Raw genomic sequence first — 23,460 nt, 5'->3', positions numbered from 1 at the left:
AATTAAATTTGAAGAAAAAAAAAAAACTAAAAATATGCACATGTAGAAAATTTTAAAAACTACAGGTGCAATTTTTTCAAATATTTTTTTTCTTCTGGTTTATCGTCTAAAAAAAAAATCAAAAAATTATTAGACGTCTGCTAACTTCAGTATCATAATTTTTACACTTTTGAAGTGAGGGACTACTGATATTTTGAACTGTAATTTTTCCACAATTATTTTTTCTGTGAAAAAAGAATTCTTCAAAATCTACACGTCGTTTGTAAAACGAACTTACTCTTGTCTATGTTATTTTAATATACGTGTAGAAAAAGTTTCACGTAAAAATTTTCAAAAAATTATTTTGCGACATCGAGAGAATTTTTAACATCTACTGTGTGTTGATTTGACTTTCGAATAAACTGAGTGTTAAAAATTCAGCACTTAAATTTTTAACACTCGCTTTTTTTACTCTTTGACGAATTTTTTTTTACTGAGTACTTTTATTTTTTTTCTGAAATTAGGGGGGAGGGGGTAATTATTTAAGTTGCGGCAAGTATTTAAAATTATTGAAAGTGGTGATATATAAATATATGCGTATATATTTTGGCACTAGTATTTCGATAGTAAAGTTTGGCCGGGTATTCAGATGGTTTTTCATTTTTTTATCAGTAAAAGAAGTAGGTCAGTTGGCCAAGAGGGCATTCGCGCGATGACGTCTGGAACGAGCCCTAATACGTAGAATATTTTTTTTTTTTTAAATATTTTTTACTTTGCTGTAAATTGGACTTTATTGTCAAGTTTATTGGCTCAGGAGTTCTGGGATTAAGATGTAGGGAAGTGGATTTATTTAATAATTTATCTGTATGTGGGGCTGTGTTGGTGTGCAACAGCTGGTGTATTAGCATAAAATAGTGTTTGATCGAATTTTTAGTAAGGCAAACATCCAAAATAGTTTTACGGTTATTTTTATCAAATATGATAGAGATCGAGTTTAGTGTAAGATAAAAACTTTATTGTGTTGTTATGTGAAGTTGATCGCCAGTAGTTTATTTTACTAAACTTATTTTATAAATTTTTAGTTCAAGAGAATGTTGAACAAAGAGCTCATCCACTTTTCGGAGTCTTCTAAATCTGGTAATCAAATATCCGAGTATATCTGCAGCACTTTCCTTGGTGAGTTTTTTACTTTGGGTATAAAAAATAAATGGCGGTAATTTTTAAATATTTAAAATTAAATTATATTCCAGACAAACAACAAGAATTGGATTTGCCCTCGCTGCATGTTGAGGATGCAGTAGTAGCCGGCATTTCCGGCGAGTCGAGATCAGCGAAGAAAAAAGAACGAGCTCAGCGAGGTCCAGCAGCGATGTCCCACATCAGCGGGGTCAAACGTCCACTGACTCACACCAACAGTTTCACCGGGGAGCGAGTCCCTGTTCACGGGGTGGAGACACCCCACGACGAAGAACTCACCAAGGTACCGGCAATTAAGCCCCGACCATCAAGCTTCATTCAGACTCCTCCAGCTCCCCCGCAAACTCTCATCAACTTCATCCAAACTCCTAATGATCTCAATCAGACCTTCGTCAAATCCGACATCCAGCAGCTCAGAGCTCTCAATTACATCCCCAATCCTACTACACTACCCATCCATCCTTCCATCTTTCCATCCAAGTAAAGAGCTTTTGCAGCGACAGCGATCTCAAATTACCTGTGTCATTAAATTTAACCCGCGATTCCTCTCGGTATTAATGACTGTGATTAGCGATGCGTGTGACTGTGATTATGCGGTTGGTATTGATTTCAGGTATTATCGGATGTCGACAAGTGGGGCATCGATATATTCAGGGTGGCCGAGCTGAGTAACAATAGACCATTGACCTGCGTAGCCTACACGGCATTCCAGAGCCGCGATTTGCTCAAATCACTCGCAATACCGCCCAAGACTTTTGTTACCTTTATGATGACTCTTGAGGATCACTATGTCAAGGACAATCCCTTCCACAACAGCCTTCACGCGGCCGACGTAACACAATCGACGCACACGCTGCTCAATACGCCCGCGCTTGAGGTACAAATACACGTCTCAATCGATCCGTGGCCTTCTATATCCATTATATATATATATATGTATATGTATATGTATATGTATATATATAAATAGTCACCATCTATGTACAATATATACCACTGTTATTAATCCTAGTGTTTGTTCTCAAACAGTCCGTCTTCACACCACTGGAAATCATGGCCGCCTTGTTTGCCGCGACAATTCATGACGTTGATCACCCGGGTCTTACCAATCAATTCCTCATCAATTCCAGTAAGTACAGCCCTTACTCTCTCCCCACTATTTTATACAATTACTCTACATCAAGTAATAAGGCTGTAGACCGATAAAAAACTGTGTCACACTAAAACCGCAACAGTTTCTTGCGTTCGACCGGTCGAAGCTTTACATGGATCAAAACTTTGCGCTTCGCAGCTTAAGTGTGTGATAAATTGCCATGAGAAATCAAATATTTAAAAGAAAAAAAAAGACCATAGATTAGTATTATTTTAAATTGATATGAAAGTCGGATTTAAATTTAAATTTTACCCGCTGATTTATTTGCTTGCGAGTCTAAGGAACTTTGATAAAAATTTAAGTCGCAATAAATCGACCTAGTTTTTTTTTTGTTATTTTTAAAATACTTTAGACTAGGGCTTTGTTTAAAATTTCAATAAAATTTAAACCGCGAAATAAATTAATAAGAACTTGACATTTCGGTTGATAAGATCATTAAATATTTTAGCGGAGGTATTTATAATTTATTTGAAAATTAATAGGCTCGGAGCTGGCGCTGATGTACAACGACGAGTCCGTGTTGGAGAACCACCACCTGGCAGTGGCTTTCAAGCTCCTGCAGAACGAGGGCTGCGACATATTTGTCAACATGTCGAAGAAGCAGCGTCAGACTGTGAGGAAAATGGTGATCGACATGGTCCTGTCGACGGACATGTCCAAGCACATGTCCCTGCTAGCCGACCTCAAGACCATGGTCGAGACCAAGAAAGTCGCGGGCTCTGGTGTCCTGCTGCTGGACAACTACACAGACCGGATCCAGGTGCTAGAGAACCTGGTCCACTGCGCCGACTTGTCGAACCCGACCAAGCCCTTGCCCCTCTACCGTCGGTGGGTCAGCCTGCTGATGGAGGAGTTCTTCCAGCAGGGAGACCGCGAACGCGAGCAAAACATGGACATCAGTCCCATGTGCGACCGACACAACGCTACCATTGAAAAGTCACAAGTCGGATTCATCGACTATATTGTGCATCCGCTGTGGGAAACTTGGGCTGACCTCGTTCATCCGGACGCCCAGGATATTCTCGACACGCTTGAAGAGAACCGTGATTGGTACCAATCTATGATACCTCCCTCGCCCCCCTCTGATGACCAACAGGGAAGTGACCAACAGCTCTCTGACCGTATTCACTTTCAGGTAATTTTTATTTATATTATTATTAATCTGGTTACGTAATTTAAGGGGCTATTCTGGTCTAGAGACATGAATTTTAGGTAATTTTTGAAGTGCTGTAAAAAAAAAGCAAGCAATATTTTTAGTATCAATTTTTTTATACATTATTTATTTACATTAGAAGCATACAAAAAAAAAATTAAAATGTAAAAAAAATTCAAAATTCAGTTAATTATCAGCTGATGAAGTGGGGAGTCTCAAAAATTTGGTGCGTGACCACACCCACGATCTTAACTCTCCTAGCAATCTGAAATAAAAAAATAAGGAAGATTATCAATCTATAATAATGTCGCAATGTCTGGAACTACGGAAAAGTTGGAAAAAAATTTTTTTACATAATGGCAACTGCCTAAAGAAAAAAAAAATTTTTGTACCACTTTTTTGGACATTCTTCGATTTTTTAAAAATAGTAAAAATGAAAATTTGGAGATGGCCGTAGTTCCGGACATAGACAAGTCCCTAAAGAAGACTCTCTTAAAATTTCAAGTAAATCGGTTCGGTAGAACCTGAGAAATCATGGGTATCAGATTCAAAAAGACAGTTCTGAGAAAAACGCGTTTAAAGTTTCAAGTAAAATTTTTGCAGGTTAAGTCATAAAATTATATTTTTAACTTACATTTATTCAATCTGCCATTCCTGCTGCATACATTGGACATATATATATATAGGAACAAAAGGGCTTACTAAGAAATATAGATTCAGGTAGTCGGAGAATCCATTATGTCTTTTGTTCAATTAGTTGCAGCCCAACTGGTTTGGATGCCAGCTCAGCAAAATACTTATTTCTCCGAAAATAATTTGAATTTTGAAAAATCCTCTCGTAGACATATTCTTAAGTAGTTGAACTATGAAAATATGAAAAAAAAAAAAATCGATTTTTTTTATTTCTAGACCAGAATACCCCCTTAATAAAAATAATGCATAATAAAATAGAAAGATTATTTTTATATTAAAATTTTTTACTCAAAAAAAAATTTAATTAAATTAAAGGCTCGTCTTTAATTAATTTGAAGAATAGAAGCCGTAGAATAAAATGAACTTTTTAATTAAATCTAAACACTAATGAAGTTCCCTGTAGAATAGCAGCAATAATAATAATTATTTTTCGTTCAGGTGACGCTGGAAGAAGGCGACGAGACGATTGAGAACATCGACGACGACGGGGACATGAGCGGTGAAGATCAAGAGGAAGCCTCAACGGAGCCTGGGATGTGACGGAAATTGGCGGGTATTTGCAAAAAACTACACGAAAAGTTTCAGCAGTCATGGTGGCGAGCGCACCCATAATCGCCCACTACTTAGTTATCACATCAGAATTAAACCATGCTTTTAACCAAATATTAATATATATGTGTATATATATTCACCACTATATAGAACAGCATATATGCATGTACATTTAATGACAGGTGACGATGGTATGATATCTGCATGAAAGTATCTTAGCTTATTAGCAGATTGTCGGCAGGACCGTCGGCTGGACCGACTTTAAATTGTAACTCGATATTTTACCACCGTCTCCACCACAATAATAATAAATTTAACTTTAACACAAATAATAATAATAATAATAATAATAATAATAATAACCTTAATATTAACGTGTGATTTTGTATCACCAATCCAGAGGATCAGATTTAAAAAAAAAAAACTCTGCTCATGTATGAACTAGACTCGTAAAGAAAAAAATACAGTATACTGGAGAATGAATCTCAACTTGTACCTGTTGGGCATGACCAAAAGCATCGGAAGAAAGTGTTTATCCAAATAAATATTATAATTGTTGAGCGGATATTAAATTTAAACGGATCAACAGAAAGTCGTTTTGAAATGTTAAATATCTCGTTCAGTCGCCGCATATTATTACAAACGACATATCAGCTGAAAGACGTATATGTTAACAAGTATATATATAAATAAATAAACAAATAAATAAATACATCTATACAAAAACAATAAGTATGTGTATGAAAAAAAAAAAAAAATGCTTTCAAGTACGAGATAAATCTACTGAAAGCTCCAGGATCTTCGCTATCGATCTCACTGTCAGCTTTATAATTTATCAATGAACCTTTTTCCGGGATTTCATGTCCGTACTCCAAAGTCTATCCGAGTTATTTTTTTATTTTAATGCTTTACGAAAATCGTTTGACCGGTAGACCAAAGGATAAGCAAAAATATATAATATATATATATATATACAAAAAAAAAATGTTTATTTAAATTATTGTTTGTATTTAATTAAAAAGATCCGCCATATCGTCCGCGTCTGTGTAATCTCTATAAATATATGAAAATTAATTATAAAAAAAATAATGAATCTGTTGCGAATGAGCCAAGTGATATATCGCAGAGCCGGTCTCTGTGAGGTTTATGCACTAATTCAAAAATATATTATTTTTTTTAGTTTACATATATATAAATATAAATATATTATTTTTAAACTAACGCGCAAAGTAAATTTATTATTAATTACAAACTAATTATCGCGCCGTACTTTTAACGTACAATTATTTTATAACCAAAGAATATTTAATCACTTTCTTTATTAATGTATATTTTATTTGTGATTAAATATGTTGATCATATATATTTTATTTAAAAAGTAAAGTAACAAAAACTTCCATGTTCTGAGGTCTGAATTTATTTTAAAATTAAAGTGGAAAAAAAAATGACATTTGAATTAATGTTGATAAATAAATATGAAAATTAAAGCATTAAACGAAGATTATCTCTGATATGTATATGTAGTGATAAATATAACTGTATTATAGATGAATGGATGATAAAAAAAATGAAAAATCATAAAAAAAATGTATCAGTGTCTCATAATTTAATTATTTGATTATGACGTTCAAGTGATAACTAGTATACGTGCGCGTGTGTTTGGTGCTGGCCACCAACTAATATACATATATAAATATATATATAACATATACATAAAATAATTGGGTCTATTGTTACCGAGTAGTTACAATATTTAAAAAAAATCTAAAACATTTAAATGGAACCTCGCGTACGCGGCTGATTAGACTTGAGGTAAAAATATATGACTCTAATATATGTATGAAATTATATAATTAAAGTATTTATTGCTAAGTGATTATTATTTATCTTCCATTGGAATAATTGTACAAAATGTTTAAAATTATAAAATAATATTTATTATTGAGAAAGTTACTGACGTCCCGCGGAGTTTTACCGCGAGGAGAATAAATTTTTTATTTTTCGTTTTTTTATTTTTTAATTGTTAATTTATATTCGTTTAAAAGAAATAGCTCTGCGAAAGGAGCATGAATGCTGATGAATTTGTAAAAAATATTAACAAAAATAATATTAATAATGATGATTGATTGAATTAAACTACCGGGTGCCCAGGGTAAAAAGTCATGATTAGAGCAAAGCACCCGTAACTTTTGATAATCGTCAAAAATCTGATGAATAATAATAATTATAATTATAATATTGATGTAATAATTAAAAAGTGAGCCGGTTGATATAATTAACAATGCAACATAATAATAAATAAATGATTGCAAGTACATCATAAATTGAAGAGTTTTGATGGAAATATTGTGAGTATTTTAGGCTGATTTTTTGAGAATCGCTTCGAGAAACGATTACCAGATTGTGCAATAGTTATCGAGAATGATAAATTAATAATAATAATTAATGATTAATGATAAAATACAATGTGTTTGATTGCTGGACAGTTAAATGGCATGTATTTAAAATATCGTGTAACCTCGTACGAGATGTATGTCTATTAAAAAACATATTTATTGTCGAATATATATATTTTTTTCTCCTTATCCATTTTAGATCTTATTTTTTGGTAATTAATTAATTGATGAATCGAAATTTTTCTTTATATGATGGATGATTATTGCTTGACATATTAAAGTTTCAGTTCAACATTAGTAGGTTCGTCCAGTAGCTACCGTTCAAAGCTAGCGATCAGAAGGACGGCAGTTCGCGCCCAGAGCCCAGCAGAATTTTCACCGAGATTATTCACGTCATTTACCTCACTTAAATAGTTTAAGCGTTATTTTTTTAAAAATAAGTTTTTCCACATAGTAATAAAATTAATCAGACCCAGTTTAGACAGTAATTTTTTCACGCAGTCTATTAAGCCACAGAACAAAAACAAAACAGTAAATCAAAATTACAGAGATGGAGGAGATCCGAGACGCTGCCAACAACAGCCAGTTAATCTCAAAGAATAATACAATAATATATAGAAATTAAGGTTTTATGTTATTTCGTTTATTTAAACCTATTATGTATGACTTGTCAAATTAAATAAATAAACTTTAAAAAAAAAAAAAAAAATAGTTTAAACGTTAATAATCACACAAACTCTATTAGGATAATAATAATAAAATTTTTTTTAAATTAAATTTATTTGTTTTGTCGATGCATGGGCCAAGTCTGGCAAACAAGCATGGCTCAGATCTGGCCACCATGCATGGGCCAGCCTTGGCAATGATGCCTGGGCCAATGGTAACAACCAAGCCTGGCAGGCTGTTATCATCCCAGACTTTTGCCAAAGCTGGGCCAAAGCGGGTTTACAAGCATGGGTCCGAGATCGACAGCATTGCGCCAAGCGTGGCCCATATCTGGCCCCGTCGTATTTTCCTGTATGGGCTAGATGGTCTTTGCATCACTAGATAGCAATCCATTTATTCATCGCAGCAAGATTTTTCTTCATAAAATTTAATATTTTCCAAACAAATTTTTATTAAATAGGTTCAAAAAGTTTTCATTAGAGTCTTTAATCGATGTAAAGTATAAACTTTGTAATTTTTCATTAAACAGGAAGTTGTAAAAATATATGAAAGTAGACTTGTATTTAAATCATTTATTTGACCTAATAATCCCGTCTGAATTTTTTCATTATAATCTGGGAATTTTAATGATAAGGTAAGAGTACCAGTACCCAGCATCTTGATGTTAAATTATATATACATATATTTTGCACCAATGTTAAAGTACATGACCGGCTGACTGCTGGTTAGGGGCTGGGTACTGGTGCTCTTACCCCACAAGTAATTTATTTTATTACTTTGATTGAATACCAGCACTAGCTTTGAGATACATATTTTTGCACGACTCATGATGCGAAGCACTCCAATTAAAATTTTTTTATTAATTAATTTTGGCGACTATTTAAAAAAATTTTAATTAACAATTATTTAATAATAATAAAAAACTTTATTTATTTAAAATTATAAATACATTAAATTATTTTTTTTTATTCTTCATCTGCACCCTCCGATTTTTACCAGGCCTCGGAGTTTTACTTTTATTACCTTGACCTTTGTTCCTCCCCTTAAAACTTTTCGCTTCTTTCCGCGGTCTCCGGTAATCGGACATATCCGCAGAACTTTCGCGAGTGTTTATTTTACTCCCGCGTTTTTTTCCCCCGAAGCCAAACTTCTTGTTCTTTAAATTTTTTTTTAAGTCGATCCTTTTTTCTGCGCTGCTCTTGTTCGACCTTGCATTTTTTTTTTTTTCATCAAGGAAATCCAAGTCCTTACGAACTCCCTTACGGAATTTCTTGACTTCATCGAGCATTTGTTTCTTTTCCGCGTGTTTTTTAAGAGTCGCTTCTATCTGCATTTGCTTGCCGACTTTCCGTTGCTGTCTCAGCTGTCGGACTTTTTCCGAGCGCGCGACCGCCTGCTCCTTGATCTGCAGGCTCTGCCGGATTTTCTGCATGTGTTCGTCAGCTTTGGCCATTTCCGCGTAATAGTCTTCGGGTCTCACTGTAGGGATTCCCATTTTTTTGAGCCTGGGTATAGCGAACATGACGGCAGCCTGAGCCTGTCGATGGAACATCGTCTCTCTTTTGAAGTCGTTGATAACCGGGTCTTCAGTTGGCTTCAGCTGCTGCAATTTTCTGTTTCCCTGCAGTTGCTTAGCACGTCGCTCTTCTTGCTCGTGCATTTGTAAGGCTAATTCTGGTGCCAATGGCGCCGGCGCATTCACGACATCCAGCGTTTCTATCCATGGTAAATCTAATTTTATTTCTTTCAATATCTGCTTCATTAATTCCTGAAATTAATCATCACATTGATAAAAATAATTACCAATAAATTTATGAGTTTGAAATGAGTGTGAATGTAGCAGACATCAGACAAATTTTAAATTATTAATAAATAGAGTAAGTAATTAATAAAATAAAATTTTGAAAAAATGTGCATTTAAAAAAATTTCAAATTAATAAGTGCATTTTTTCAAAATTTTATTTTATTAATTACTTACTCTATTAATTAATAATTTTAAATTTGCCTGTCGTCTGGTAAATTCGCGCTCGTGAGTTTGAATGTAGCAGACAATTGTAAATCGAAAAGATTTTGAAATAAGTGAATTAAATGAAAATTGACTAAAATTCAAAAAATGCACATTAGTAGAATTTAAAAATGAGTATGTGCATTTTTTTTATATTAAAATTAAAAATCTTCAATTCATTTATTTGTAATTTGAAATTTGTCTGATGTCTGCTACATTTACTCATAATGATACTGAAGTTAGCAGACGTCTAATAATTTTTGAATTTTTTTTTAGATGATAAAAAATTTAAAAAAAATATTTGAAAAAATTGCACCTGTAGTTTTTTAAATTTTCTACATGTGCATATTTTTATAGTATTTTTTTGCAGTTGATTTATTGAAAAACGAAAATTCAAAAATTTTTAAATGTCTGCTAACTTCAGGATCATTTACTCATATCGATTTTTATTTAAAAAATTTTTAAAAACTTACGGGGTCATTATTTCTTTTTCTAGTTTCCTTTTCGATGACTTTGTTTAGGCCTGGTTTTATTAATCCTTTAGCGAATGCATCCTGTAGCTGCAAAACACGTGACAATAATTAAGGTTAGAAATTAAATGAATCTTTTAAAAAAAAATAAATTATCAAGTCTTTTTACCTCTTCCTCGGAATCAATTTCAGAATCGAATTCTTCTTCTTCTTCTTCAATGTGACTTGACTTTCTCTTCATTTTTATTTTATTTTAATTAAATTTATATAAATTAATATACAATATCACCAAGTACTCGATCAATCAAATTCACGTTTCAGAGCAAAGCAGTGCTGCCAGAACGTGGGATATTTCTACCCCTTCCAGAGCGCCTCGCGCGCGGTGCACACACGCAACTTTGTCTATCGGTGTGTCGGGAAACCGAATGAAGCCGAGAGAAACCGAGCGGTGTAGACAAGCGGAGGAGAAATGTTACTCCCACCATGCGTCATTTCGTACCCGCTCAGAGTTGCGTGTTCAAATCCGCACTCGAATTTCATTTTTTTTTTTTTTAATTATTTTTTAACGCAATTAATTTGTATGGTATTACTATGGGTATAAATTTTATATATAATTTGTATGGTATTACTATGGGTATAAATTTTATATATAATTTGTATGGTATTACTATGGGTATAAATTTTATATATAATTTGTATGGTATTACTATGGGTATAAATTTTATATATAATTTGTATGGTATTACTATGGGTATAAATTTTATATATAATTTGTATGGTATTACTATGGGTATAAATTTTATATATAATTTGTATGGTATTACTATGGGTATAAATTTTATATATAATTTGTATGGTATTACTATGGGTATAAATTTTATATATAATTTGTATGGTATTACTATGGGTATAAATTTTATATATAATTTGTATGGTATTACTATGGGTATAAATTTTATATATAATTTGTATGGTATTACTATGGGTATAAATTTTATATATAATTTGTATGGTATTACTATGGGTATAAATTTTATATATAATTTGTATGGTATTACTATGGGTATAAATTTTATATATAATTTGTATGGTATTACTATGGGTATAAATTTTATATATAATTTGTATGGTATTACTATGGGTATAAATTTTATATATAATTTGTATGGTATTACTATGGGTATAAATTTTATATATAATTTGTATGGTATTACTATGGGTATAAATTTTATATATAATTTGTATGGTATTACTATGGGTATAAATTTTATATATAATTTGTATGGTATTACTATGGGTATAAATTTTATATATAATTTGTATGGTATTACTATGGGTATAAATTTTATATATAATTTGTATGGTATTACTATGGGTATAAATTTTATATATAATTTGTATGGTATTACTATGGGTATAAATTTTATATATAATTTGTATGGTATTACTATGGGTATAAATTTTATATATAATTTGTATGGTATTACTATGGGTATAAATTTTATATATAATTTGTATGGTATTACTATGGGTATAAATTTTATATATAATTTGTATGGTATTACTATGGGTATAAATTTTATATATAATTTGTATGGTATTACTATGGGTATAAATTTTATATATAATTTGTATGGTATTACTATGGGTATAAATTTTATATATAATTTGTATGGTATTACTATGGGTATAAATTTTATATATAATTTGTATGGTATTACTATGGGTATAAATTTTATATATAATTTGTATGGTATTACTATGGGTATAAATTTTATATATAATTTGTATGGTATTACTATGGGTATAAATTTTATATATAATTTGTATGGTATTACTATGGGTATAAATTTTATATATAATTTGTATGGTATTACTATGGGTATAAATTTTATATATAATTTGTATGGTATTACTATGGGTATAAATTTTATATATAATTTGTATGGTATTACTATGGGTATAAATTTTATATATAATTTGTATGGTATTACTATGGGTATAAATTTTATATATAATTTGTATGGTATTACTATGGGTATAAATTTTATATATAATTTGTATGGTATTACTATGGGTATAAATTTTATATATAATTTGTATGGTATTACTATGGGTATAAATTTTATATATAATTTGTATGGTATTACTATGGGTATAAATTTTATATATAATTTGTATGGTATTACTATGGGTATAAATTTTATATATAATTTGTATGGTATTACTATGGGTATAAATTTTATATATAATTTGTATGGTATTACTATGGGTATAAATTTTATATATAATTTGTATGGTATTACTATGGGTATAAATTTTATATATAATTTGTATGGTATTACTATGGGTATAAATTTTATATATAATTTGTATGGTATTACTATGGGTATAAATTTTATATATAATTTGTATGGTATTACTATGGGTATAAATTTTATATATAATTTGTATGGTATTACTATGGGTATAAATTTTATATATAATTTGTATGGTATTACTATGGGTATAAATTTTATATATAATTTGTATGGTATTACTATGGGTATAAATTTTATATATAATTTGTATGGTATTACTATGGGTATAAATTTTATATATAATTTGTATGGTATTACTATGGGTATAAATTTTATATATAATTTGTATGGTATTACTATGGGTATAAATTTTATATATAATTTGTATGGTATTACTATGGGTATAAATTTTATATATAATTTGTATGGTATTACTATGGGTATAAATTTTATATATAATTTGTATGGTATTACTATGGGTATAAATTTTATATATAATTTGTATGGTATTACTATGGGTATAAATTTTATATATAATTTGTATGGTATTACTATGGGTATAAATTTTATATATAATTTGTATGGTATTACTATGGGTATAAATTTTATATATAATTTGTATGGTATTACTATGGGTATAAATTTTATATATAATTTGTATGGTATTACTATGGGTATAAATTTTATATATAATTTGTATGGTATTACTATGGGTATAAATTTTATATATAATTTGTATGGTATTACTATGGGTATAAATTTTATATATAATTTGTATGGTATTACTATGGGTATAAATTTTATATATAATTTGTATGGTATTACTATGGGTATAAATTTTATATATAATTTGTATGGTATTACTATGGGTATAAATTTTATATATAATTTGTATGGTATTACTATGGGTATAAATTTTATATATAATTTGTATGGTATTACTATGGGTATAAATTTTATATATAATTTGTATGGTATTACTATGGGTATAAATTTTATATATAATTTGTATGGTATTACTATGGGTATAAATTTTATATATAATTTGTATGGTATTACTATGGGTATAAATTTTATATATAATTTGTATGGTATTACTATGGGTATAAATTTTATATATAATTTGTATGGTATTACTATGGGTATAAATTTTATATATAATTTGTATGGTATTACTATGGGTATAAATTTTATATATAATTTGTATGGTATTACTATGGGTATAAATTTTATATATAATTTGTATGGTATTACTATGGGTATAAATTTTATATATAATTTGTATGGTATTACTATGGGTATAAATTTTATATATAATTTGTATGGTATTACTATGGGTATAAATTTTATATATAATTTGTATGGTATTACTATGGGTATAAATTTTATATATAATTTGTATGGTATTACTATGGGTATAAATTTTATATATAATTTGTATGGTATTACTATGGGTATAAATTTTATATATAATTTGTATGGTATTACTATGGGTATAAATTTTATATATAATTTGTATGGTATTACTATGGGTATAAATTTTATATATAATTTGTATGGTATTACTATGGGTATAAATTTTATATATAATTTGTATGGTATTACTATGGGTATAAATTTTATATATAATTTGTATGGTATTACTATGGGTATAAATTTTATATATAATTTGTATGGTATTACTATGGGTATAAATTTTATATATAATTTGTATGGTATTACTATGGGTATAAATTTTATATATAATTTGTATGGTATTACTATGGGTATAAATTTTATATATAATTTGTATGGTATTACTATGGGTATAAATTTTATATATAATTTGTATGGTATTACTATGGGTATAAATTTTATATATAATTTGTATGGTATTACTATGGGTATAAATTTTATATATAATTTGTATGGTATTACATAAACTTGATGCTGTCATAGAAAATCGATATAAAACCCATAGAAAATTGATATAAAACATAAACTTGTTGCTGTGATAGAAAATCGATAGCAAACCCATAGAAAATTGATATAAAACAAAAACTTGTTGCTGTGTACTATATATTCAGAAGAAAAAATATGTATGGTATTTATATCCGATATCCCATAGAACTTTTACAGCCATTGAAGTTTGTCAAAAAATTTTTCATTATTAATTATTTAAAATATTTGTACAGAAAAATATTTAAAAATTAATTGCGTTAAAAAATAATTAAAAAAAAAAATAATGAAATTCGAGTGCGGATTTGACCACGCAACTCTGAGCGGGTACGAAATGACGCATGGTGGGAGTAACATTTCTCCTCCGCTTGTCTACTGCGCTCGGTTTCTCTCGGCTTCATTCGGTTTCCCGACACACCGATAGACAAAGTTGCGTGTGTGCACCGCGCGCGAGGCGCTCTGGAAGGGGTAGAAATATCCCACGTTTTGGCAGCACTGGAGCAAAGTCATTTATTTATTTTGCTCGGTAAAAATGTGGCGGACTCGTAGCCTCGCTCACGCCTCTACTGCCGAGTTCATCAACGAAAGCTACCAAGACGCCGCCCTACCGTCCGGAGCTAATAACACACTTAAGGATTGGGGTTGGGGGGGGGGGGGGGGGTTTAAAGGCGAAAAAAAAATGATGATCCTGAAGTTAGCCGAGGTCCAATAATTTTTGGATTTTTTTTTAAACAATAAATTATAAATAAAAAAATATTTTAAAAAGTTGCACTTATAGTTTCTTAAATTTTCTACATGTGCATATTTTTATTTTTATTTTTTTTGTCAATGAAGTCGCTGAAAAAAAAAAATCGAAAATTTTTAACAGTCTGCTAATTTCAGGATCATAAAAAAATGATACTGAAGTTAGCATTCGTCTAATAATTTTTGGATTTTTTTTTAGACGATAAACCAGAAAAAAAAAAATATTTGAAAAAATTGCACCTGTAGTTTTTTAAATTTTCTACATGTGCATATTTTTATTTGTTTTTTTCTTCGAATTTAATCGTTCAAAAAAAAAATCCAAAAATTTTGAATTGTCTGCTAACTTCAGGATCATAAAAAAAGCATATTTTTGTGATTTTTTCCCGGCGAGATGAATAATATAATTTCATTAAACTTAATCACATATTATTGTGCAACTTTTAAAGAATATCAGAAAAAATTTTCAACGAAAAATATTGATTAATAAGCCGGTGACGTTGAATCTCCGGAGGCGCCTCGAAAAAAAGTCGTTTTGCGGTGAACATCATAACTCGTTACCGGATCATCGGAAAAAAAAAAATTGATATGCATTTTAAAGTTGATGTATTTCTCGAGGTAATCACGAAGAGTTTTTTTTTTTTTTTTTTTTCGATTTTTTGCAGCACTTGGAAGTGAAAAACGCGATTTTAGCTCAAAAAATCGCGGTTAATTTGTTATTAAAAAATAGCAAAAAATGAAAAACAAAAAAAAACTCTTCGTGGTTACCTGTTGATTCGTGTGAAGAAGTAATGTTCAAATTTTCAAAAGGATTGGTTCAGTACATTTTGAGTTATGATGTTCACGGACTTTAAAAATAACGTTTTCGGGAAAATCCATTTAAAGTTTTTTATTCGTGATAATTTGAAATAAACTATCAATAAAAGAATATTAATTTTTATACTTATATTGAGTCATCAGTTAACATCCTTTGAAAGACACACAGCCGAAGAAAGGGATTCGGAAGAATAAAGAAAATTGCAGCTGATTTCTACTAGGGGTATGTAGGGGCAGGTTTAAAAATCAGGTATCACGGCCGGTCATTTGAAACGCTGTAACTCCGTTAGTTTTACTCGGATTGATTTAAAATTTGTACATAATATTCTCGATATATTGTTCATTAAGAAAAAAAATTTTAAAAAAATCATTTTAAACCCCCCCCCCCCCTTAATAAAAACACACTAGCGCGAAACTCAACACACATACATACTCGGTCGATACAGCTCTAGCTACATACATTCACACGACAAGTGAAATTATATCAAACCTAGTGAATATTTAAATAAATAATATATTGTACGTTGATTAAATAAATAATAATATATATTTTGATAATCCTTGAGTTCATTATTTAGTCTGTCTGATTTAGTCGCTGGAGAATTCGAACTTGGAAATTTGTAAACGCCGTGGCGGGACGGGAGTTTCTTTTGAAAAGAAAGACGAAGGGGGAGGAAAATATTCTAGAGAAGAACCTCCTCCATTTGCACTATTGCAATTGCATTTGCAATATTTTACGTGTTCAATTGCCGTGTCACATGCTATCACAAAAATAAGCAATGATATTTGCACGGAGCACAAATGTAGAGGACAGCGTTCTCCGGATTTAAGGCCAATTCAAGCAGCATCAGAACCTAGTGAATCATCAATTTGGTGTAGACATGAAAAACTCGTATCCCTCAGCACAAATAGAGCAGAAGTTCTGGAAGTGTTCCTAATGAACTTAAACAGTATCTGGACCAACTACTAATAGAAAGAAAATCAGACCCTGTAGAATACTGGGTGGATTGTCGGCATTTTACGCCGGTCCTCTCTGAAATTGCGATAAAGTATTTAATCAACCAAGCTTCCTCAGTATCGTCTGAAAGACTTTCTTCGGCTGTCAACTTAGTTGTACCGGATAATAGAAGCAGACTAACCGGAGAGGATATCAAGGAAAGAGTGCTTCTGATGTCTATATCAGATGAATATTGGTTTGAGTAAAAAACAATTGTTTAAATTTTTAAGTTGACGAATAATTTTATGTTTATTGTAATAATAATACTTAAATATGTATTTTATTAATAAGCAAAACTTACAAAAGTACCAAATGTCTTTTCACATTTGAATATTTTAACAATATTTTTGGTAATCGCGCTCCTGAAAGTAAATGTATCGATATATCGATATTTTTTACTCTGCATATATCGATATTGTCTAAAAATATCGATACGATATATTTTTTCCATTTGCCTATCCCTAGCTCACCCTCAGGTCCTTGCGAACTCCCTTACGGAATTTCTTCACCTCATCGAGCATTTGTTTTTTTTCCGCGTGTTTTTTGAGAGTCGCTTCTATTTGCATTTGCTTGCCGACTTTCCGTTGCTGTCTCAGCTGTCGGACTTTTTCCGAGCGGGCGACTGCCTGCTCCTTGATCTGCAGGCCCTGCCGGATTTTCTGCATGTGCTCGTCAACTTTGGCCATTTCCGCGTAGTAGTCTTCGGGTCTCACTGTAGGGATTCCCATATTTTTGAGCCTGGGTATAGAGAACATGACGGCAGCCTGAGCCTGTCGATGGAACATCGTCTCTCTTTTGAAGTCGTTGATAACCGGGTCTTCAGTTGGTTTAAGCTGCTGCAATTTTCTGTTTCCCTGCAGTTGCTTAGCACGTCGCTCTTCTTGCTCGTACATTTGTAGGGCTAATTCTGGTGCCAATGGCGCCGGCGCGTTTACGACATCCAGTGTTTCTAGCCATGGTAAATCTAATTTTATTTCTTTCAATATCTGCTTCATTAATTCCTGAAATAAATCATCACATTAATAAAAATAATTACCATAAATTTATGAGTTTGAAATGAGTGTGAATGTAGCAGACACCAGACAAATTTGAAATTATTAATACATAGAGTAAGTAATTAATAAAATGAAATTTTTAAAAAATGCGCATTTAAAAAATTTTGAAATCAATAAGTGCATTTTTCAAAATTTTTTTTTTTTAATTATTCACTCTATTTATTTATAATTTTAATGTCTGATGTCTGCTACATTCATGGCACTGAATTTGGCCGACGTCTAATAATTTTTGGATTTTTTTTAAGCGAAAAATTGAAAATAAAAAAATATTTCAAAAAATTATGACAGTAAAGTTAGCAGACATTTGAAATTTAAATAAATTTTTTTAAATAGATAAATAATAAAAAATACATATTTCTAAAAAAATGCACATGTCCAAAATTAAATAAACTATACGTGCAATTTTTAAAAATATTTTTTTTAATATTTATTTATTTGTTAAAAATAATCAAAATGTTGTTAAATGTCTACTAACTTTGTCATCAACAAATTGCACTTATAGTTTTTTAAATTTTCTACCTGTGCATACTTTTAGTTTTTTTTTTTCATCAAATTTAATCGTTAAAATAAAATCCAAAAGTTTTGAATTGTCTGCTAATTTCAGGATCATCTACATTCACACTCGTGAGTTTGAATGTAGCAGACAATTGTAAATCAATAAGATTTTGAAATAAGTGAACTAAATGAAAATGAACTAAAATTTAAAAAATGCACATCAGTAGAATTTGAAAATGAGTATGTGCATTTTTTTTATTTTAAAATTAAAAATATTTTAATTCATTTATTTGTAATTTAAAATTTGTCTGATGTCTGCTACATTCACATGATACTGAAGTTAGCAAACGTCAAATAACTTTTGGAATTTAAAAAAAATGATAAATTATAAAAAAAAAAATATTTTGAAAAATGGCACTTGTCGATTTTTTGATTTTCTACATGTGCATTTTTTTAGTTTTTTTTTTTTTGCAATTGATTTGGTGAAAAAAAAATCCAAAAATTGTTGTCTGCTAACTTCTGGATCATTACATTCACTCATATCGATTTTTAACGATCCTGAAGTTAGCGGACAGTTCCAAATTTTCGGATTTTTTTTTTCAATAAATAAATCACAAAAAAAAGAAAGCTAAAAATATACACATGTAGAACATTTAATAAACTATAGGTGCAATTTTTCAAAATATTTTTTTTTTTATAGTCAATCGTTTTTAAAAAATTTCAAAAACTGTCAGACGTCTACTAACTTCAGTATCATGATTTTTAATTAAAAAAATTTTTAAAACTTACGGTGTCATTATTTTTTTTTCTAGTTTCCTGTTCGATGACTTTGTTTAGTCCTGGTTTTATTAATCCTTTAGCAAATGCATCCTGTAGCTGTAAAACACGTGACAATAATCAAGGTTAGAAATTAAATGAATCTTTTAAAAGAAAATAAATTATCAAGTCATTTTACCTCTTCCTCGGAATCAACTTCGGAATCGAATTCTTCTGCTTCTTCTTCAATGTGACTTGACTTTCTCTTCATTTTTATTTTATTTTAATTAAATTTATATAAATTAATATACAATATCACCAAGTACTCGATCAATCAAATTCACGTTTCAGATCAAAGTTATTTATTTATTTCGCTCGGTAAAAATTTTCCGCTCGCGACATCTAGGGAGTCGCGAGAGAACTCGAACTTGGAAATTTGTGAGCGCCGTGGCTGGACTGGGATCTAATTTTTGAATTGCGAGAGGAGAAGGGGGAGGAGAATATTCCAGAGAAGGAGCTCCTCCATTTGCACCAGATCTTTCTTTCGTAGTTGGGCCGTCGAGAAAGTTGGATCGTGTCTTCTGACGGTCTTCGTTCCGACAAACATGACGTAAGTATCCATTAATTTTTAAACAATCCTTATATTTTTTTAATATTTATCATCATTAATTCATTTTTTTGTTATTTAACTACATATTTGTATATATATTTTTGAATATTTATCGAAATTTAACAACTTATGGTTTTTTTAAATTTCGCTCCGCCATGTGGCTTTTTATCCCCCAGTTTTATTTCCTAAATTTTAATTCAAATTAATTGCAAAAAATCTACTAATTACAAAACTAAACAATTTATTTAATTTTTCTTTTTTTATTTAAAATTTTAAAATTTTATCTGCTTCGATCACGTGGAATTTTTTTTATTCCAAGAATTATTTTTTCCACCATCAATTTTACGAAATATCTATTAATTAATTAATTTTCTAATTAATAAACTACATATTTATATATTTCTATAAATATCTCCATATATTTGAATTCTAACCTCCGAAATTTAATTCCCGTGCTCGCCATGTTGTTTCCTTTTTTAAATTTTGCGCACTAGTTTCCTATAAAAAATATATATGAGCACTATATATTAAAAAGTACTAAATTTTTTATAAATTCTGATATTTATTAAATATATACCCCACATACATGTGTATAAAATTAATTCTTTAGCTTTTTTAAATTTTTTACTTTCCCGCCACGTGGAATTTTTCCTCGAATTTGAATTCAAAATGAATATTCTCCTAATTTCCAGTATAAAATTAATTCTTTTAGCTTTTTTAAATTTTTTACTTTCCCGCCACGTGGAATTTTTCCTCGGATTTGAATTTAAAATGAATATTCTCCTAATTTCCAGTAATTAACAATTGAAATTAAACTTTCAGGTCTAAAGTATCGCGTGATGCTCTTTATGACTGCGTAAATGGAGTAATCACAAGCTCGCAGGAAAAGAAACGTAAATTTTTGGAGACCGTTGAGCTCCAAATTGGATTGAAGAACTACGACCCGCAGAAAGACAAACGTTTCTCAGGCACCGTCAAGTATGTGTTCACCTGACTTTGAGTCATTCTTTTCAATCTCTTGTTTTATCAAATCATTTTCACTCATAACTTGAACGTAAATTCAATAACTAATCGATTAATTGAAAAGATTGGCTCATGTTACGTCAGGAAGCCGAGAGTCTTCTCGGCGGACCTGTACCCAGGGTCTTAAAACAACTGGGGAGGTTTTATTAATATTTTAATTAATTTTAATATCACCGTTATTTAATAATTATTATAATTATCAATTACACAGGATCATAATGATCCTTGTGGTAAGTTCACACTCAGACTTACGATATTTAAATCTAAAGATTTTTTTTTCAAACTCAATGATGACTACTTTGCATGTATTAACTGAATTTATTGATGTTACATCCTGCACTGATATTTATCCATTGATTTGATTACTTATTCGAGTGGTAGAGCTCGCATTAATGTGTAATTGTTTTTTTTTTTTTAATTAGATTGAAGAATATTCCAAGACCAAAGATGCAGGTATGCGTTCTTGGAGACCAGCAGCATTGTGACGAAGCTAAGGCCAACAATGTTCCTTTCATGGACGCTGAGGCTCTTAAGAAGCTTAACAAGAACAAAAAGCTCGTCAAGAAACTAGGTAATTATTAATTATTTTTAAAAAATTGATACCTTCCTAAAAGCACTTAATTCGTTTTCTCAATGATGATTTAAGTTGTCAATGTGAAGGAGAGCAAAAATCTTCACTGGGTGCGGACGTTGTGTTTTAAATAGCAATGTACCTCAATCAGTGTTGAAACAGTTGATCTATTAAATTAAATGATTGTTTGTAATTGGCAATTAATATTTTAATTACCAATGTACTGATGAATTTTAATTGAAATAGATTTTTAGTGGGTGGACAGGCTCTAACTTCTTAAATATTGAAGTTACGGAAATTTTTATCAGATCAAATTTTAAGGAAATTTCATTCTCTAGAATTTTGTACTGATTGAAAATTTACGTAAACTCATTACTTTTCAAGTTACAGCCGCTTTAATGTAATTATTGAAATGCCTGGAGTTTGTATTTTATCGATGGAACTTAAAGCGGTTGTAACTTTTTAAATATTGAAGTTACGGAAATTTTTATGAGATGAAATTTTTAGGAAATTTAATTCTCAAGAAATTTGTACTGATTGAAAATTTACGTAAACTCATTACTTTTAAAGTTACAGCCGGTTTAATGTAATTTCTTTAATTACTGAAACATCTGGAGTTTAAATTTTATTGATTGAACTTGGAACGGCTGTAACTTTTTAAATATTTAAGTTACGACAATTTTTAAGAAATACAAATTTGTAGGAAATTTAATTCTCTACAAATTTGTATTGAGATAAATTTTGCGTAAAGTCATTATTTTTTGAGTTACAGCCGTTTGAATGTCAGTAAATGGAGTAAGATCTTGAAGGATGAGTTTTGAGAAAATTTAAATCTAATTCGATTTATTTTTTGGTTGCAGCAAAAAAATACGACGCGTTCTTGGCCAGTGAGTCTCTGATCAAACAAATCCCACGTTTACTTGGTCCCGGTTTGAACAAGGCAGGTAAATTTCCTGGGCTTTTGTCTCATCAGGAATCGATGATGGCAAAGATCGACGAAGTCAAAGCCACCATCAAGTTCCAGATGAAGAAGGTACTCTGCCTGTCTGTCGCCGTAGGCCACGTGGAGATGACCCCCGATGAGTTGGTACAGAACGTGCACTTGTCAATAAACTTCCTCGTGTCTTTGTTGAAGAAGCACTGGCAGAACGTCCGTTCTCTCCACATCAAATCCTCAATGGGTCCACCTCAACGATTGTACTAATTTTGATTCGATTTATTAAAATTATTATCAGTAAATGCCGACATTGTCCATCTCGTTAGCATTTTAATATTCAAATCAATAAAAACTTAATTTTAAAAATAATTGTACAGTATATTTATATTCTAAACCTTTTATATTATAAGTTAGTATCATAATAAATTATAATTTATAGTCAAATTATTTAATAAAAAATAATTCAAAAATATTTTATTTATAACCGACTGAATTTTAATTAAAGCTAATTAATTATTTTAATTATAATTATGGATTTAATTCTCTATTAATTTTAGTTTTGCTCAAACTTCGGTTTAATTTTCTTCGAATTTTTATTTTCACTTTAATTATAAATTTTATTCACTTTCTTAAAATCAAAATTTGAATTTCGCGCTCTTTTATAAAAAAAATTTAAATATTTAAATGATTCGTTTTTTAAATCCTAAAATTTTTCTATTAAAATCATAATTTATTTTTAATTAAAATTTAAATTAATAGTTCATACGAAATTTTCCATTAATTAACTTCCGATATTTTTCTATTGATTATCAAAATATTTACTAATTAATTTTTAGTAAAAAAATAAAATATGACAGCTCAGTTTAACACTTGATAACAGTAACTTAATTATAAATTAAAAGTCCGTTAATTAATAATGCACAGTAATTAAATTCGCTGGTGCGACGTACGTCAGAG

At 29.9% G+C, this 23,460-nt stretch overlaps 4 protein-coding genes across 14 annotated transcripts in view; 2 read left to right on the top strand and 2 right to left on the bottom strand.

The window, feature by feature from the left end:
• The window catches only part of LOC130678663 (cAMP-specific 3',5'-cyclic phosphodiesterase), an 81,802-nt gene extending 74,512 nt beyond the window's left edge, over positions 1–7,290 (top strand). For all 11 annotated transcript variants that reach the window (XM_057486022.1, XM_057486023.1, XM_057486027.1 and 8 more), the window contains 6 exons: positions 1,062–1,155; positions 1,230–1,459; positions 1,790–2,053; positions 2,206–2,305; positions 2,812–3,464; positions 4,614–7,290. In XM_057486022.1, the coding sequence (XP_057342005.1) occupies positions 1,062–1,155; positions 1,230–1,459; positions 1,790–2,053; positions 2,206–2,305; positions 2,812–3,464; positions 4,614–4,715 (1,443 nt within the window). In that variant the 3' untranslated portion in view covers positions 4,716–7,290. The remainder of the gene's footprint in view (positions 1–1,061; positions 1,156–1,229; positions 1,460–1,789; positions 2,054–2,205; positions 2,306–2,811; positions 3,465–4,613) is intronic.
• Positions 7,291–8,691: 1,401 nt separating this feature from the next.
• Positions 8,692–10,608, bottom strand: LOC130678668 (probable rRNA-processing protein EBP2 homolog). The gene is made up of 3 exons (XM_057486033.1): positions 10,434–10,608; positions 10,268–10,354; positions 8,692–9,557 (listed from the first exon to the last, which is right to left on the bottom strand). The coding sequence occupies exons 1-3, from the start codon at positions 10,503–10,505 to the stop codon at positions 8,745–8,747; spliced, it is 972 nt and encodes a 323-aa protein (XP_057342016.1). The 5' UTR covers positions 10,506–10,608; the 3' UTR covers positions 8,692–8,744.
• Positions 10,609–17,319: 6,711 nt separating this feature from the next.
• On the bottom strand, positions 17,320–19,764 carry LOC130663485 (probable rRNA-processing protein EBP2 homolog). Its single transcript, XM_057462733.1, has 3 exons — positions 19,562–19,764; positions 19,396–19,482; positions 17,320–18,057 (listed from the first exon to the last, which is right to left on the bottom strand). Exons 1-3 carry the CDS (start codon positions 19,631–19,633, stop codon positions 17,518–17,520), a joined length of 699 nt encoding a protein of 232 aa, XP_057318716.1. The 5' UTR covers positions 19,634–19,764; the 3' UTR covers positions 17,320–17,517.
• A 55-nt stretch (positions 19,765–19,819) lies between these two features.
• Positions 19,820–22,872, top strand: LOC130663486 (60S ribosomal protein L10a). The gene is made up of 4 exons (XM_057462734.1): positions 19,820–19,972; positions 20,795–20,950; positions 21,418–21,566; positions 22,427–22,872. The coding sequence occupies exons 1-4, from the start codon at positions 19,968–19,970 to the stop codon at positions 22,768–22,770; spliced, it is 654 nt and encodes a 217-aa protein (XP_057318717.1). The 5' UTR covers positions 19,820–19,967; the 3' UTR covers positions 22,771–22,872.
• Positions 22,873–23,460: the final 588 nt, after the last annotated feature.

This window comes from Microplitis mediator, chromosome 2 (assembly GCF_029852145.1).
Source record: "Microplitis mediator isolate UGA2020A chromosome 2, iyMicMedi2.1, whole genome shotgun sequence".
Taxonomy (NCBI): Eukaryota; Metazoa; Arthropoda; class Insecta; order Hymenoptera; family Braconidae; genus Microplitis; species Microplitis mediator.
This window is presented reverse-complemented; position numbering and strand designations above follow the sequence as displayed.

Excerpts from the sequence above, each read along its gene's own strand:
- LOC130663486 (XM_057462734.1), top strand. Across the intron at positions 20,951-21,417 it reads CGTTTCTCAGGCACCGTCAA|ATTGAAGAATATTCCAAGAC; the intron begins GTATGTGTTCAC and ends TTTTTTAATTAG. Across the intron at positions 21,567-22,426 it reads AAAGCTCGTCAAGAAACTAG|CAAAAAAATACGACGCGTTC; the intron begins GTAATTATTAAT and ends TTTTGGTTGCAG.
- LOC130663485 (XM_057462733.1), bottom strand. The coding sequence starts at position 19,633 with ATGAAGAGAAAGTCAAGTCACATTGAAGAAGAAGCAGAAGAATTCGAT. Across the intron at positions 19,483-19,561 it reads AAGTTGATTCCGAGGAAGAG|CTACAGGATGCATTTGCTAA; the intron begins GTAAAATGACTT and ends CGTGTTTTACAG. Across the intron at positions 18,058-19,395 it reads GAAAAAAAAATAATGACACC|GAATTAATGAAGCAGATATT; the intron begins GTAAGTTTTAAA and ends GATTTATTTCAG.
- LOC130678668 (XM_057486033.1), bottom strand. The coding sequence starts at position 10,505 with ATGAAGAGAAAGTCAAGTCACATTGAAGAAGAAGAAGAAGAATTCGAT. Across the intron at positions 10,355-10,433 it reads AAATTGATTCCGAGGAAGAG|CTACAGGATGCATTCGCTAA; the intron begins GTAAAAAGACTT and ends CGTGTTTTGCAG. Across the intron at positions 9,558-10,267 it reads GAAAAAGAAATAATGACCCC|GAATTAATGAAGCAGATATT; the intron begins GTAAGTTTTTAA and ends GATTAATTTCAG.